Source organism: Blennius ocellaris (genome assembly GCF_963422515.1).
Source record: "Blennius ocellaris genome assembly, chromosome: 15".
NCBI classification, from domain to species: Eukaryota; Metazoa; Chordata; class Actinopteri; order Blenniiformes; family Blenniidae; genus Blennius; species Blennius ocellaris.
The window spans coordinates 679,466-695,364 of record NC_137664.1 but is presented as its reverse complement, the minus strand read 5'-3'; the positions used below and the strand labels follow the sequence as shown (position 1 = coordinate 695,364).

The 15,899-nt window shown below is 47.7% G+C and overlaps 2 protein-coding genes across 3 annotated transcripts in view; both read left to right on the top strand.

Annotated features, from left to right (window-relative positions):
• Nucleotides 1-2,146, top strand: part of csgalnact1a (chondroitin sulfate N-acetylgalactosaminyltransferase 1a) — a gene marked incomplete at its 3' end in the record, with an annotated part of 22,194 nt that extends 20,048 nt beyond the window's left edge. Inside the window, 1 exon segment of the mRNA XM_080509843.1 lies at nucleotides 2,138-2,146. Within this exon segment, the coding sequence (XP_080365969.1) occupies nucleotides 2,138-2,146 (9 nt within the window).
• Nucleotides 2,147-3,525: 1,379 nt separating this feature from the next.
• plpp1a (phospholipid phosphatase 1a) overlaps nucleotides 3,526-15,899 on the top strand; it is a 12,729-nt gene continuing 355 nt past the window's right edge. Inside the window, exons 1-6 of one of the 2 annotated variants that reach the window (XM_080509643.1) lie at nucleotides 3,526-3,720; nucleotides 10,311-10,462; nucleotides 11,549-11,829; nucleotides 13,941-13,998; nucleotides 15,438-15,614; nucleotides 15,708-15,899. The exon at nucleotides 15,708-15,899 is cut by the window's right edge and continues 355 nt beyond it. In XM_080509643.1, coding sequence (XP_080365769.1) covers nucleotides 3,663-3,720; nucleotides 10,311-10,462; nucleotides 11,549-11,829; nucleotides 13,941-13,998; nucleotides 15,438-15,614; nucleotides 15,708-15,815 — 834 coding nt within the window. In that variant the 5' untranslated portion in view covers nucleotides 3,526-3,662 and the 3' untranslated portion in view covers nucleotides 15,816-15,899. Of the gene's footprint in view, nucleotides 3,721-8,156; nucleotides 8,312-10,310; nucleotides 10,463-11,548; nucleotides 11,830-13,940; nucleotides 13,999-15,437; nucleotides 15,615-15,707 lie in introns of both variants that reach the window. The other variant, XM_080509642.1, reaches the window with a different exon arrangement.

Here is a 15,899-nt window from a genome sequence, read left to right as displayed (position 1 = left end):
AGAATGGATAAACTTTAATATTACATGGAAAAAGCCAGTTATTGACAGATAAATGTCTCCATCCATCCATCATCCATCCATCATCCATCCATCCATCATCCCTCCCTCCTGCTCCATCTGAGTGTTTCCCACAACCCTTCTGTCACAGTCACACACCAGTGGAGGCCCAGTCCCTCCACTGCGAGCAGTTCGGGGTTCAGTGCCTTGCTCAAGGGCACTTCAACACGCGGGCAGGTGTGAGCAGGGGAATCGAACCTGCAACCTTCCGAGGGAGAAGCTTCTTTATCATCTTTAAAGTGGCCCTGCAGCCGGAACGTTTCCCATAATGTGAACTTTATTATTATTTTCTGGAGCAGGAGTAGGAGGAGGAGGAGGAGCAGGGGGAGGAGGAGGAGGAGCAGGAGGAGGAGCAGGAGGAGGAGGAGGAGGAGCAGGAGGAGGAGGAGGAGGAGCAGGAGGAGGAGCAGGAGGAGGAGGAGGAGGAGCAGGAGGAGGAGGAGGAGCAGGAGGAGGAGGAGGAGGAGCAGGAGGAGGAGCAGGAGGAGGAGGAGGAGGAGCAGGAGGAGGAGGAGGAGCAGGAGGAGGAGCAGGAGGAGGAGTAGTAGGAGGAGGAGCAGGAGGTGCAGAAGGAGGAGGAGGAGGAGCAGGAGGAGGAGGTGCAGGAGGAGGAGCAGTCTGGCCACATCCTGTCATTGAACTCAAGCCTTCCAGAAGACGTGTGGATCTAAAGCGTCTCTGAACTTTGTGCCTTCAATCAAACAGAGCCACCCGGTGGAGGGACAGTGTGGGGGGGGGACAGTGTGGGGGACAGCACCACCCGGTGGAGGGACAGTGTGGGGGGGGACAGTGTGGGGGACAGCACCACCCGGTGGAGGGACAGTGTGGGGGACAGCACCACCCGGTGGAGGGACAGTGTGGGGGGGGGGGACAGTGTGGGGGACAGCACCACCCGGTGGAGGGACAGTGTGGGGGGGACAGTGTGGGGGACAGCACCACCCGGTGGAGGGGACAGTGTGGGGGGACAGTGTGGGGGACAGCACCACCCGGTGGAGGGACAGTGTGGGGGGGGACAGTGTGGGGGACAGCACCACCCGGTGGAGGGACAGTGTGGGGGACAGCGCCACCCAGTGGAGGGACAGTGTGGGGGGGGGACAGTGTGGGGGACAGCACCACCCGGTGGAGGGACAGTGTGGGGGGGGACAGTGTGGGGGGACAGCACCACCCGGTGGAGGGACAGTGTGGGGGGGGACAGTGTGGGGGACAGCACCACCTGGTGGAGGGACAGTGTGGGGGGGACAGTGTGGGGGACAGCACCACCCGGTGGAGGGACAGTGTGGGGGGGACAGCACCACCCGGTGGAGGGACAGTGTGGGGGGGGACAGTGTGGGGACAGCACCACCCGGTGGAGGGACAGTGTGGGGGGGGACAGTGTGGGGGACAGCACCACCCGGTGGAGGGACAGTGTGGGGGGGGACAGTGTGGGGGACAGCACCACCCAGTGGAGGGACAGTGTGGGGGGGACAGCGCCACCCAGTGGAGGGACAGTGTGGGGGGACAGCGCCACCCGGTGGAGGGACAGTGTGGGGGGGCAGTGTGAGGAGACAGCGCCACCCAGTGGAGGGACAGTGTGGTGGAGGGACAGTGTGGGGGGACAGCGCCACCCGGTGGTGGGACAGTGTGGTGGAGGGACAGTGGGGGGGGGGGGGGGACAGTGTGGGGGGACAGCACCACCCGGTGGAGGGACAGAGTGGGGGGACAGCGCCACCCGGTGGAGGGACAGTGTAGGGGAGGGACAGTGTGGGGACAGCACCACCCGGTGGTGGGACAGTGAAGTGAAGTGGTTCTTAAAGACCAGTAATCCACGTTCCTTTACTTCTATTTGTCTCATGTTTCAAGTCAACATGAAGAATTTGTCCGCAACAACGAAACGCTTCTTCATTTCAGGGTTAAACTATCGATTTTATCTGAGAGTAAAACTCCAACGTTGACGACGGCGTCCAATTAAATATGATTCGTTTTATTGGTCAAACGTAGGAAATCCAAAGTGCAATAATAAAGACGGAAAGTCAAATAAAACAATCAAACTATTTCATCATCTGGGAGTTTTATATGTGTTTTCTGTTCTTTGATGTTTCAGCACTTCTAAGAAAGTCACAAAAATCAGTTTTTGGTAAAAGACCAAAGACGTGAAAAGGCACTTTTAAAAAAAAATATATATTTTTTTTTTTCAATTGTTTGCCTTATTAATTTAATCATGTACAAGATTTAAATAAACATTTGTGCATTGGGTTCATGTTTCTTTGTTTTGTTTTTGTGAAGTACAAACTCTGTCAGACATAAATATATATTTTTAATTCTCGTGGTACCAGTACGGAGAGGAATACAGGATACGGAGTTAATTCACTATTTTCCACAGTTTCTGGTTCCATGTGAATAAAATTAAAGTTGACGAGATGTTTCTGGGAATTTGAGGGTTTTCTGGAAGCTTGTTTGATGTTTTGATGATTTAATGTTTTAATGTTCATTCATAAACGTCTTTAACTCAACTGGAGAGAAGTGCACCACCACTCTTCAAACACTGGAGGGCGCTGCTGCGACACGACTGGACTCTGGTCATTGAGAACAAACGTAACTTCAAAAAGCAGATTATCGCTGAATAACATTTAAAAGTGAAAACACAAGTTTGAAATAGAAGCTTTACTTTACATTCCTTATAATTGTATAAATTGACTGAGTCACATTTGATCGCTGGAAAAGTTATAGCATTGAAACGTAAATTTACTATAAAGTATAATGGGAAAATAATAAGAAAAGGGGAAAACAAAGGAAATATGACAAAAATAAATACAAATTAATAACTGAAGATTTTTTCACTTTTTCTTCATGTTTTGGTAAACTGAAGAAAGAAATATTGCAATATTTTCATCCTTTCTTTGTATTAATTTCAATTATATTGTCTTTTTCTCAGATTTCATGTAACTCAATATTGTATGAATAAATACCACTTAAAAACATTTAGTTTGCATGTATTCGGTGTAGGAATGACGGAAAACAAGGACATTTCGAACGATTTTGCAAGTTCCGCTCTTTGAAAACTCTTTTTTTTTTTCCGATTGTATTCGGCGTTACTTGAACACACCAGAGAAGAAGTGTTGGGAAATTCCGAGCTCCCGCGGTGGAGCCTGAACGCAGCAGCGGCCCGAAACCAGCTGCGGTCAACTTCGGTAATCTTCGTCGACTCGACTCGACTCGACTTTCCCCGGCCGCGCGAGCTCCGCGGCGGGAAGGTGTCCGCACGAGGCAGCGGGGGGGGGGGGGAGAGAGAGATAGAGATAGAGAGAGATAGAGAGAGGGAGCGGCGTCACCGCCATGACGCGGAGTTTTCCTGCGGTTCAACAACAACAACAGGGAGGCGCTTCCTCCTCCTCCTCCTCCTCCTCCTCCTCCCCCCCCTCTTGTCGGCCTCCCACCGCCCCCGGTGGGTCGAACCGGGCTCGGCCTCACTCTGCGCCACTGAGCCGCCGCTGCGGGCAGTTTTCGGGGCGTCGGTGATCCGGAAGCAGCAGCAGCGACGTCCCCCCGGAGGAGCCGCAGCCGCCGCCGCCGCCGGCGCTCTTTCAACCCCGGCGTGGAGGACCGGGAGGACTCGACCCCGAGGAACCATGTTCGAGACCCGGCGGATCCCCTTCGTGGTGCTGGACCTGGTCTGCCTGGTTCTGGGTGAGTCTTCTCCTCTTCCTCCTCCTCTTCCTCGGAGAGGAAGAATAAAAACACCTGCGTCGTCCTTTGTACTGTGAAATAAGGTGCAAATAAGCTTTATGTTCATTATTGACGTGTGTAATTCTGTCCTCAAACTGCAAAGTTTACAAAAGTGGCGCAACAAGCACTTTTGTAAACAAATGTTAGATTTGAAGGAGGATTTTTTTTCTTCAGTTTTGCTACAAAATGTTAAAAAAAATACCCCAGTACTACTAATAATACAAGAAAAAATGATTATAATAAGAAAAGGATAATATTACAAATAACCATCATCAGTAATAATAATGTGTGTTTTCTCTCAGTAATAACGTATTTTATTAAAAAGGAAGAAGTGAGGTAAAGTACTTCCTAAAACAGAGTAGAAGTTAGATTACTTCCAGCCCTGAGTAGATCTACTGTACTTTCAACTCTGAATTTTCGACCGAAAATTTAGGGGTTCGCAACTTTTTGAAAAATCCTCCGACTCCGTGGAAAAACGCCGGACAGTTTTCGAAAAGGGTTCGTCTCCGTGGTTTCTGGTGAGTAGCTGGTACTTCTGCACATGCTCAGTAGAAAGTTCCTGGTTCCTGGAAACTCCTGGGTTTTTTTGGCGATATTTTGCCGGTTTTTGTTTTTTTTTCCCGGCAAAAATTACTCGGCGTTGCTAACGGCTCAACGCCACCGCGCCTGAAGTTGATAATAGGAGGGAACAAGGTCATTTAAGGTTAGCGGCGGCGTTAGCGGCGGCGTTAGCGGCGTTCTACCACAAGACATCTTTATAATGAAGCAACACTTTTGGTTCATCAAACTACAAACTACTGTAAAAGCTGGAAAAAAAAACTTTTTAACCACAAAATGAGCTTTTAAAGGCTTCGTGTGAACGAGAGGCTTTAATCGGCGCGTGTTTACGTAGGTTGCCGTGGAAACGGCCGTAGCGCTGCGTTCTGTCGTTCTCCACCTCCGTCCGACAACAAAGTGAAAGGAGCAGAAATTCACTCCGTAACGCCCAGATGTTGAGAAATACGCGGCGACGCGGCGCTCTCTCTCTCTCTTGGCTACGCTAGCGGCGGACAAACAGCGGGTTCTTTGGCGGCGCTCGTTTCTAGAACCCGGTTCTTTCTGCTGGAAAAAGCCCCGGTTATCTGTCGCCGATTCGCTCCCGTTTCCGTGGCAACGCTGCACACCTTCTCCAGCGTCGGTCACGTCACCGCTAGCCGCTGCGGCGGCGTCGCGCGACGCGGGATCGCCGCGCTCGTCTTTCATCTGGGCGACTTCCCGCCACATTTTAGGCCCCGGAACTTCAAACAGATCCCCCCCCGTGTTCAGTTTTGAGACACCTTTCAAAATAAAGGAGCGGTCACACGTCGTCAACTGAAACCGTTGTTGCTAACGGAGCGCGTCGTTTTGGTGCGGCGGCTCCCCGGCGCTCGTTTCACAGGCCGGTCATGCCGACGATCTCAAAATAAAAAAGATTTCCCTCCGGGACCAGATGAGCAGCAGCTGCAGCGACACGTCGACCCGCCAAGATAAAAATAGTCTCATGACTCCAGAAATATTTGTTTTGATTGAAAACACGCTGATACGTGAAGAATCAGGCCGAGGCCTCGAGCAGTTCCCGGGGTTTCACAGTTTTTTGTTTTTTTTGTTTTTCGTCTCAGAGCTGTTTCCATAGCAACGGCAAAAACGCTGAAGACGACGTAGTTGGCCTGCCGGGCCACTAGTTGGTGCTGTTTGGTTGTTTATGTGACGAAGCGTCAGAGAACAAGGAGCTCTAAACATGAACACACCATTACGGTGACTGTCAAAATAAAAGCATCAAGTTGGATTGTTATTAGGGACTGTCAAAATAAAACCACCAAGTTGGATTGTTATTACGGTGACTGTCAAAATAAAAGCATCAAGTTGGATTGTTATTAGGGACTAACAAAATAAAACCACCAAGTTGGATCGTTATTACAGTGACTGTCAACATAAATCTATCTCGATGGATTGTTATTACGGTGACTGTCAAAGTAAAACCACCAAGATGGATTGTTATTACAGTGACTGTCAACATAAAAGTACCAAGATGGATTGTTTTTACGATGACTGTCAAAATAAAACCACCAAGATGGATTGTTATTACAGTGACTGTCAACATAACAGTACCAAGATGGATTGTTTTTACAGTGACTGTCAAAATAAAACAACCAAGATGGATTGTTATGACAGTGACTGTCAAAATAAAACTATCTCGATGGCTTGTTATTACGGTGACTGTCAAAGTAAAACCACCAAGATGGATTGTTATTACAGTGACTGTCAACATAAAAGTACCAAGATGGATTGTTTTTACGATGACTGTCAAAATAAAACCACCAACTTGGATTGTTATTACAGTGACTGTCAAAATAAAACCACCAACTTGGATTGTTATTACAGTGACTGTCAAAATAAAACCACCAAGTTGGATTGTTATTACGGTGACTGTCAAAATAAAAGCACCAGGTCCCAGGAGAGGTGTGGAAGTCATGCAGACAAACATTGTTGTTCTTTCTTCAAAACATAAAAAAGGTGTTTCGTCAATTAACTGACCGTCATTTTAACCTCAACATGTCGTATCGCTGGTGTTTATCAGTAGTACTCACTTAACTGGTTACTGGTTACTAGTTACTGGTTACCAGGCGGCTGCAGGGGAAACCAGTTTGATGGTGAAGGTCCACATGTTCAGTCCGCTGCTCCAGAGCCGGACTCAGGGAGGGATTAAGTCCACTAACTGGATTAGATTATTAAATTACGGGCGGGAGGAGGGGGGGGGGGGGGGGGGGGGTGGGGGATGCATCTGTGTCTTGAACAGTGAGTTTGTTGTTGTTTCCAGTCAAGGCTAGGGAGCTGTAAAATTACCCAGAATGCAACAGCTGGAGAAAGTTCCCAGATGTTTCACTGGATTTAGCGTCAGGAAGTTTCCATTAAAATTGAATTTATATTGAGATTGTAGTCATTTTCTACAGCTAAACTGATGGTATTGTGTGTGTGTGTGTGTGTGTGTGTGTGTGTGTGTGTGTGTGTGTGTGTGTGTGTGTGTGTGTGTGTGTGTGCTCACAAAGTGACCTTTGACCTTTGCCCTCTGCTTCAAGGTGGTTTGGTCCAATCAGCAGGACTGAGGACAGACTTATCTTTATGACGTTTTAATCTGGAGGCTGTATAAAAGTTATTTCCACTCCGTGAACACAGACTTTTGTCAACCCAGTTGCTGGTTGCTGGTTGCCGGTTGCCGGTTGCCGGTTGCTGGTTGCCTGCAGGATGTTTCTGTTCATGTGAATTAGTGTGAAGGAATGTTGATCCAGCTGATCATCTGACGTCTCCCTGCTCTGCAGGCTACTCTTATTTTGATAGTCACCACAATAACAATCCAACTTGGTGGTTTTATTTTGACAGTCACCGTAATAACAATCCAACTTGGTACTCTTATTTTGATAGTCACTGTAATAATCCAACTTGGTACTTTTATTTTGACAGTCACTGTAATAACAATCCAACTTGATATTTTTATTTTGACAGTCACTGTAATAGTCCAACTTGGTACTCTTGTTTTGATAGTCACCACAATAACAAATCAACTGGTGATTTTATTTTGACAGTCACTGTAATAGCAAATCAACTGGAGGTTTTATTTTGATGGTCACTGTAATAACAAATCAACTGCTGGTTTTAATTTGACAGTCACTGTAATAACAATCCAACTTGGTACTCTTATTTTGATAGTCACTGGAATAACAATCCAACTTGGTACTTTTATTTTGACTGTGACCACAATAACAAACCAACTGCTGGTTTTATTTTGACAGTCACTGTAATAACAAATCAACTGCTGGTTTTATTTTGACAGCCTCTGTAATAACAAATCAACTGCTGGTTTTATTTTGACAGTCACTGTAATAACAAATCAACTGCTGGTTTTATTTTGACAGTCACTGCAATAACAATCCAACTTGGTACTTTTATTTTGACAGTCACAATAACAAATCAACTCGTGCGTTTATTTTGAAAGTCAATGTAATAACAATCCAACTTGGTACTCTTAGTTTGACAGTGACCACAATAACAAATCAAGTGCTGGTTTTATTTTGACAGTCACCACAATAACAAATCAACTGGTGCTTTTATTGTGACGGTCCCAGTATTGGTGTCCACTGTGACGTAAAGTGAGTTTTGTGACGCTGGTTTTAGTTGCAGCTCAAACCTGCGTCGTCGTCGTCGTCTGGTGAGTGAAAACAGTCGGAGTCGTTTTCTGGACGTCTCCTGAGGACGGTCGTCTCCACGTCCCCCCCCACGTCCCCAGGACCCCTCCCCCCCCCCCTCCCCCTCGTCTTGACTCACCCTTGAACTGAAAGCATGAGCCTGTTGAGGACACGTGTCCGTCCTGCTGTCCCCCACAGGAGGCCTGCCTCTGGCGGCCTACAACCTGGCTAAGCTCCGCCCCTTCCAGAGGGGCTTTTATTGTGGCGACGCCAGCATCAGGTACCCGTTCCACCACGGCACCGTCACCTCCACCGTCCTCTACACCGTGGGCTTCAGCCTGCCCATCGGCTGCGTGAGTAGGACCGGCGTACGGCGGCTCGCGGGGGGGGGGGGGATACGCTGACCCTACCCCGGAGGCCACGCCCCCTGGGAGGATTATATAAGAACCTTTATTTTGGTGATCTGCCAGGGGGTCCGTCTGCCGGGGACCTCAGGTGTCCCCCCCGCGAGTCTGAGAGAGGAAAAGCTCAGAGCCTGATCCGGATACCAGACAGATGGTCTAGCTAGACCACTAGACCACCAGACCTAGACCACCTGATGACCCAGACCACTAGACCTCCTGACCTAGACCACCTAGACCACTAGACCCAGACCCTCCCGACTCATATTTACATTAAACACATTCTCAGTTTTTACCCACAAAACCTGAATGCAACAAGCCTTTTATTTTGACAGTCACCGTAACAACAATCCAACTTGGTGCTTTTATTTTGACAGTCACCGTAAAACAATCCAACTTGGTGCTTTTATTTTCACAGTCACCGTAATAACAATCCAACTTGGTGGTTTTATTTTGATAGTCACCATAATAACAATCCAACTTGGTGCTTTTATTTTGACAGTCACCGTAACAACAATACAACTTGGTGCTTTTATTTTGACAGTCACCGTAACAACAATCCAACTTGGTGGTTTTATTTTGACAGTCACCGTAATAACAACCCATCTTGGTGGTTTTATTTTGACAGTCACCGCAATAACAATCCATCAAGATAGTTTTATTTTGACAGTCACCGTAACAACAATCCATGTTGTTGGTTTTATTTTGACAGTCACCGTAACAACAATCCAACTTGGTGGTTTTATTTTGACAGTCACCGTAACAACAGTCCAACTTGGTGCTTTTATTTTGACAGTCACCATTATACCAATCCAACTTGGTGCTTTTACTTTGACAGTCACCGCAATAACAATCCAACTTGGTGCTTTTATTTTGACAGCCACCTTAATAACAATCCAACTTGGTGGTTTTGTTTTGACAGTCACCGCAATAACGATCCAACTTGGTGCTTCTATTTTGACAGTCACCGTAATAACAATCCAACTTGTGGTTTTATTTTGATAGTCACCGTAATAACAATCCAACTTGGTGCTTTTATTTTCACAGTCACCGTACTAACAATCCAACTTGGTGCTTTTATTTTGACAGTCGGGTCCGTCCACCAGAACGTTCTCCTGGTGTTCTAGAGCTCCTTGTTCTCTGCTGCACACGTGTGGTTTCGGTACTAAAACTAACAACGGCTCCCCCCGGTGGCCTGGCGGCTCACTGACCTCCGTCTCTCAACCGTCTCCTTATCTTTACGGGTTCCTTGAAGCGTTGCCGTGGAAACGGAGCCCCGAGTCTCGAGCGAAAAACAAGAACTTCTCGTCGTTCTTCCGGTTCCACCTCCGTTTGATTGATTTGTGTTTTGTCGTCTGGAGACGCTGCTGCTGGTTCCATTCCCCTCCCGGTCTCCCCACCTGCTCATGGACGCTTCAGACCATAGATGTATAACGGTAGAAGCCTCACGGTGCCGCTTGTGACGAGCCTCCAAGCGCCGCCATCTTGGAGAGGTCTGCTGAACGTAAAGGGCCCCCGGGCTAGAAGACCCATTAAAAAAAAAAACATTGCTAGCTCGCTTGCTAGTCCGCGTAGCGACACAAGCTAATACCTCATTTCAGAGCTGAGGAGACGCTCTATCCCGTGGAAACCTCAAGTTATTGGGCTAGAGCTTTAAAATGAGGTATTACTTCCAGAGGGAGACCTCTCCAAGATGGCGGCGCATCCAAACCAAAACAAGAGGTGGAACACAGAACCTGCAGAGACGCTCCGACGGTTCCAGCTTCAACTCCCCCCCCATCAAGCTGCACTTTTTAACTGTTTGTCTGCTGACCATTAACCTATTAACCTTTAACTATTAACCTCGTGTCTTCAGGATGCACACAGGAACACACACACACACACACACACACTGTTGCATGATGGGTAAGCGGTGTGTGTCCCACTGACGCTTGTTGTTTTCTCCTCTCAGCTGGACTCCCCTTTGCTATTCTCACCTCGCAGCACCGGCCTTTCCGCCGGGGCTTTTTCTGTAATGACCAAACGATCAAGTACCCGTTAAAAGTGGACACCATTTCCTATCAGTTGTTAGGAGGTGTCATGATTCCCGTCACGGCGCTCGCTGTAAGTGCAACTTCCTCTCCTTTGGTTTCTCTCTTTTTGTTTTTACTCCTGCTCCGGGTTCTTTAACGCTTCTTTTCTAACATCGGTGCCCGTTTTCCATTCTCGCTAACAACTAAACCTGCGATGTTGCAAGGAACTAGAACGGGAGCTCAGATAAACGGCGCAAAGTGAAATTATTTCGTCGTTTTCCGAACTCGGCGGCTCCAAACGAGCAAAGGAACACCAGCAGTAAGACGTCAGACTCCTGCGGCACAACGTCAAATCGTATATACCGTGGTTTCCGCACCATACCTGCAAGATTTTACAAAAGAACTTGTATAAGCCGCTTGACGATAAGCAGCAGGGGCAAGAATGTCACTGCTGGAACGCGGGGATTCGTCATATTTTCATCAATTCGCGCAAATCTGTCTTTCATAGCGCTGGAATTGTGTCGTGCCTCGTGCTCCTGCTGCGAAGCTGCAGACAGACGGAGACGTGATCAGCGAGCGTTTTATCTCTGATAAAATACTTTATCAACAGTTACTCTGTGGACGAAGCTTCCTCAGCCCAGTCCAGCGCTCTAGTTTACGTGATGCACCTGAACGCATCACTGGCAGCACGACACGAGCTCACCAAGACGCACTAATGTCACGTTCGATTATGCGCGTCGTCGTTTAAGCAAGGCTAACAGTGTGTGGATGAAGTAGCGGCTTCTCGTCTGGAAGCCGTGAACGTGAACTGGACGGTTCCGCGCCAGACCACTGGGGGGTGCCGGTGCGTCGAAGAAACCGCACCCCGCAAGCGACGCTGGTATGGTCACGCGAGCAGGTTGGATTGTTGTTGCGGTGTCAGTAGCAGCGTTTTTTTGAGCTGAGTTGTGTTTTCGGTGGCTCCGTTGCCGTGGGAACAGACCGCCACTTAGCATTTAGCGTTAATGCTAATGTGTAACCTTCGCAAAAATCCAGGCGTGACGGATGATCATTTTTAAACCAAGCAGCAAAAAGCGACTCTATCCGTTTCTGGCTCTGATGTTTTTCACTCTCTTTGCCTCCACCCACGCCTCCACCCGCGGAACTCTGAACTCCGCTAACTCCTCCTCCCCCGCAGATGATCTTCGGCGAATGCCTCCTCGTCTACCTGAAGCGCCTCAAGTCCAAGTCGTCCTTCGGCAGCTACGTGGCGCGCGTCTACAAGGCGGTGGGCGTCTTCCTGTTCGGCGCCGCCATGAGCCAGTCGCTGACCGACATCGCCAAGTACTCCATCGGCCGCCTCCGCCCGCACTTCCTGGACGTCTGCAAGCCCGACTGGAGCCTCATCGACTGCAGCGCCGGCAACTACGTGGAAAACTTCACCTGCCGAGGCGACGCACGTATGGTGAACGAGGGCAGGTACGTAACCGTGGCAACCGGGAGGAAGGCCCCCTCCCCCCCGCCCCGAACGGTCGGCGTGAGACGGTTCAAAGGTCAGAGGTGGTTTCCTTGTGCTCAGTGCTCCTGCTGCGAAGCTGCAGACTTCCACAGGGACTGAGACACAATCAGCACTTTTATCTCCGTTGATAAAGGGTTTTATCACTTCTGATTCTGAGAAGGACAATTCATCCGTCATTAAACCTTTAATGACCTGAAATGAAGGAAAACATTTGACGGCTGCACTTTTATGACTTTTTACAAAAAAATGTTGCCGCTTTAGCCTATTTTTTTATGTATCCAAGCTTTTTAAGCCTTTTTTTACGTATCCAAGCTTTTTTAGCCTATTTTTTTACGTATCCAAGCTTTTTTAGCCTTTTTTTTTCCCGTATCCAAACTTTTTTAGCCTTTTTTTTCCCGTATCCAAACTTTTTTAGCCTTTTTTTTCCCGTAGCCAAACTTTTATAGCCTTTTTTTTCCCGTATCCAAACTTTTTTAGCCTTTTTTTTCCCGTATCCAAACTTTTTTAGCCTTTTTTTTTCCCGTATCCAAACTTTTTTAGCCTTTTTTTTTTACGCATCCAAACTTTTTTAGCCTTTTTTTTTTTACGTATCCAAACGTTTTTAGCTTTTTTTTTTTACGTATACAAACTTTTTGAGCCTTTTTTTTTTACGTATACAAACTTTTTTAGCCTTTTTTTTACGTGTCCAAACTTTTTTAGCCTTTTTTTTTTTACGTATCCAAACTTTTTTGGCCTTTTTTTTTTACGTGTCCAAACTTTTTTAGCCTTTTTTTTTTTTACGTATCCAAACTTTTATAGCCTTTTTTTTTACGTATCCAAGCTTTTTGAGCCTTTTTTTTTTTACGTATCCAAACTTTTTGAGCCTTTTTTTTTTATGTATCCAAACTTTTTGAGCCTTTTTTTTTTTACGTATCCAAACTTTTTTAGCTTTTTTTTTTTTTTACGTATCCAAACTTTTTTAGCTTTTTTTTTTCACGTGTCCAAACTTTTTTAGCCTTTTTTTTTTTACGTATCCAAACTTTTTTAGCTTTTTTTTTTTACGTGTCCAAACTTTTTTAGCCTTTTTTTTTTTACGTATCCAAACTTTTTTTGCCTTTTTTTTTTTCCGTATCCAAACTTTTATAGCCTTTTTTTTTACGTATCCAAACTTTTTTAGCCTTTTTTTTTTACGTATCCAAACTTTTTTAGCTTTTTTTTTTACGTATCCAAACTTTTTTAGCTTTTTTTTTTTACGTATCCAAACTTTTTTAGCCTTTTAGCAGAGCAGCTGCTGGTGTTGATCTGCGGGACGAGAGGAGCTACGTCACTCCCGAGGCTTGTTTGGATGAAGGTGGAGGAACAATAGAGGGCGGAGAGGATTTCCTCTCAATATGATGGAAACACAGGAGGCGCTTTTCTGTCTGGAACACTTTCTGCACTCCTCTTTAGAGGAGGAGGGGGGGGGAGGAGAAGCAGGAGGAGGAAGAGGAGGGAGGATGAGGAGAGGGAGGAGTAGGAGGGAGGAGGAGGAGGAGGGGGACGGAGGGAGTAGGAGTAGCAGGAGGAGGAGGAGGAGGAAGAGGAGGAGGTGGCCAGGAGGAGGAAGGGGAGGAGTAGGAGGGAGGGGGAGGAGGGAGTAGGAGGAGGTGGCCAGGAGGAGGAGGAGGTGGCCAGGAGGAGGAGGAGGTGGCATGACACCTCAGGACTCCTGCAGGCTGCACCTTGTTACTACATGGACCTGCAGTACCAGAATCCTCCATCAGGGTGAAGTACTGAAGTACTGAAGTACTGATGCGTACATGTTGATCACAGGTCTTGTTGCTAGGCAACCATCAGCTTGTTTTTAACGTGTGCATCACTTCCTGTCACGACGAGCCACAACATTACAACCACCTTAACGTCTCCGTCTCTCCGTGAGATGAAGTCTGTCGACAAAAGACGAGTATTTACCAATAAACCGTCTCTTTCATCCTTCATTTTCACTTTCATCTGGGTTTTTATTTATTTTTTTTAAAGTATTTTTGCTCCAAATTCAGTAAAGAACAAATGTGAGTATTGATGAACGTTGTGTTGTTTGTGTTTTGTGTTGCAGACTGTCCTTCTACTCCGGACACTCGTCTTTCTCCATGTACTGCATGCTGTTCCTCGCTGTGAGCGCACACACACACACACACACACACACACACACACACACACACACACACTTTAAAAAAAGGCACCATGTTTGTGCTGTAGGGGGCGATAGTAACTTTAAACTTTATTAAACTGACCTGCAGTGAACGAAGGTGTTGATTCATCCAGCAGGTAGAAATAGACCCCTCCCCCTCCTGCCCCCTCCCCCCCCCCCGGAGGATCGGGTGACAGGCGACATGGTTACGGCCATTAAAAACCACAAACACGCCTCGGTGTTTAGTTTCGGGTGAAAGTGCAGGTGCGCGGTGACGAGTTGAGCTCCAGACGGATCGTCTGCAGATCGGTTCCCTCCGGGGTGGAGTCGTTCCGGGGGGGGTCGGATTGTTTATTTACGTTTAAGTGTTGTTTTAGTTTGAGGTCTGAGTGACGACGCTGCAGTTAAACATGCTGAGTCACGTTACAATCATATTTACTAAATAAACAAAAGACGTGGAACGAAAACGACTCGGTTTGTCTCGTTGAATCGCGCGTTTCTCCGGGTGAAAAAGCGACACAATCAAGTGTTTTCAATATCGTCAGGCGCAATCTTTAACCACGTTGAATTTCAAACACGCGTTAGCATTTAGCATCGTAGCAGGGTGTTTTAAAGTCCCAGTGAAATATAAAACACTACTTTGTAAAAACGCTAGTTGGGGTTCTACTTGTAAGGTTCCTCCGACTCTGCCCCTCCACTGTTGTCGCATAACAAAGTTATTTGAATTTTGAATCTCCAGCTGATGAAGTCGGGGGAATCCTTCTTCGTGGGCGGAGCCTATGTGTGACGTCACGAGTTGTGCAGATCTCGATCTGTTGTGTTTATATCGGCTTGTTTCCTCTTAAATATCCAAGTTTTTACAGCGATTTGAAGTTCTAGTCGGCGTTTTATGAGCCTTGATGAAAGATTGAGCCTGGCGGAGAAAAGGCTAGCAGCTAGCGGAGCCGCTAGCTCGGGCGGCTAGTAGACCATCAAGTAACAGCGTCTTCTGCTTCCTCAAACATGTTCCAGACGAGGTCACCGATGGCAGAACCACCTTCTGTGTCTTCTTCATCAATCACTGGGTTTGAAATGACCACGATGATGAAATCTGGTTAAATTCAGCCTCTTCGTGGTCAAAACTCTGATCCTCCATAATGTAAACACAACTTGGGCGTGTGCACAACTCGTGATGTCACTCTGTTATTGTCAGAAGCTCCGCCCAGCAGAGGAAATACCAACGTTTATCGGCTATTTTCTCGCAGATTGTCGTGTTTTAACATTTTACCTCCAGTTAGCATGAAAAACGTTCTAGAAGAGACACCAGAGAGTTTTGGAGGTGGAACCTTCATTTCACTGGGACTTTAAGTGTTTGTTGCAGACTGTGTGTTTCCCCCCGGCGCAACGTAACGTATGGTAACGCGTGGCTCTTATTTGTCGCAGCTCTACCTGCAGGCGCGGCTCCGGGCTGACTGGGCGCGGCTGCTGAGGCCCATGCTGCAGTTCTTCCTCATCGCCGCCTCCGTGTACACCGGCCTGTCCAGGGTGTCGGACTACAAGCACCACTGGAGCGACGTGCTGGCCGGCCTCCTGCAGGGGGCGCTGATGGCCCTGCTGGTGGTCAGTCCCCTCCCCCCTCCCCCCTCCCCCACCCTTACCTGAAGGTTCTCCTCTATACCGGGACTTGAACTCTGACTCTTGCGTCTCCCGCAGGTCTTCTTCGTGTCGGACTTCTTCAAGCCCGAGTCCCGGAAGGAGCCGGAGATCCCCCACACCACGCTGCAGGAGACGCCGCCCAACCACTTCGAGAGCCCCAACTGACCTCCGTCCCGCATGGATTGAAGCCCCGCCCCCCTCCCCCCCACGCTTTGTTTTTGTTTGACTCCTTTATTTACCGTAAAGTGT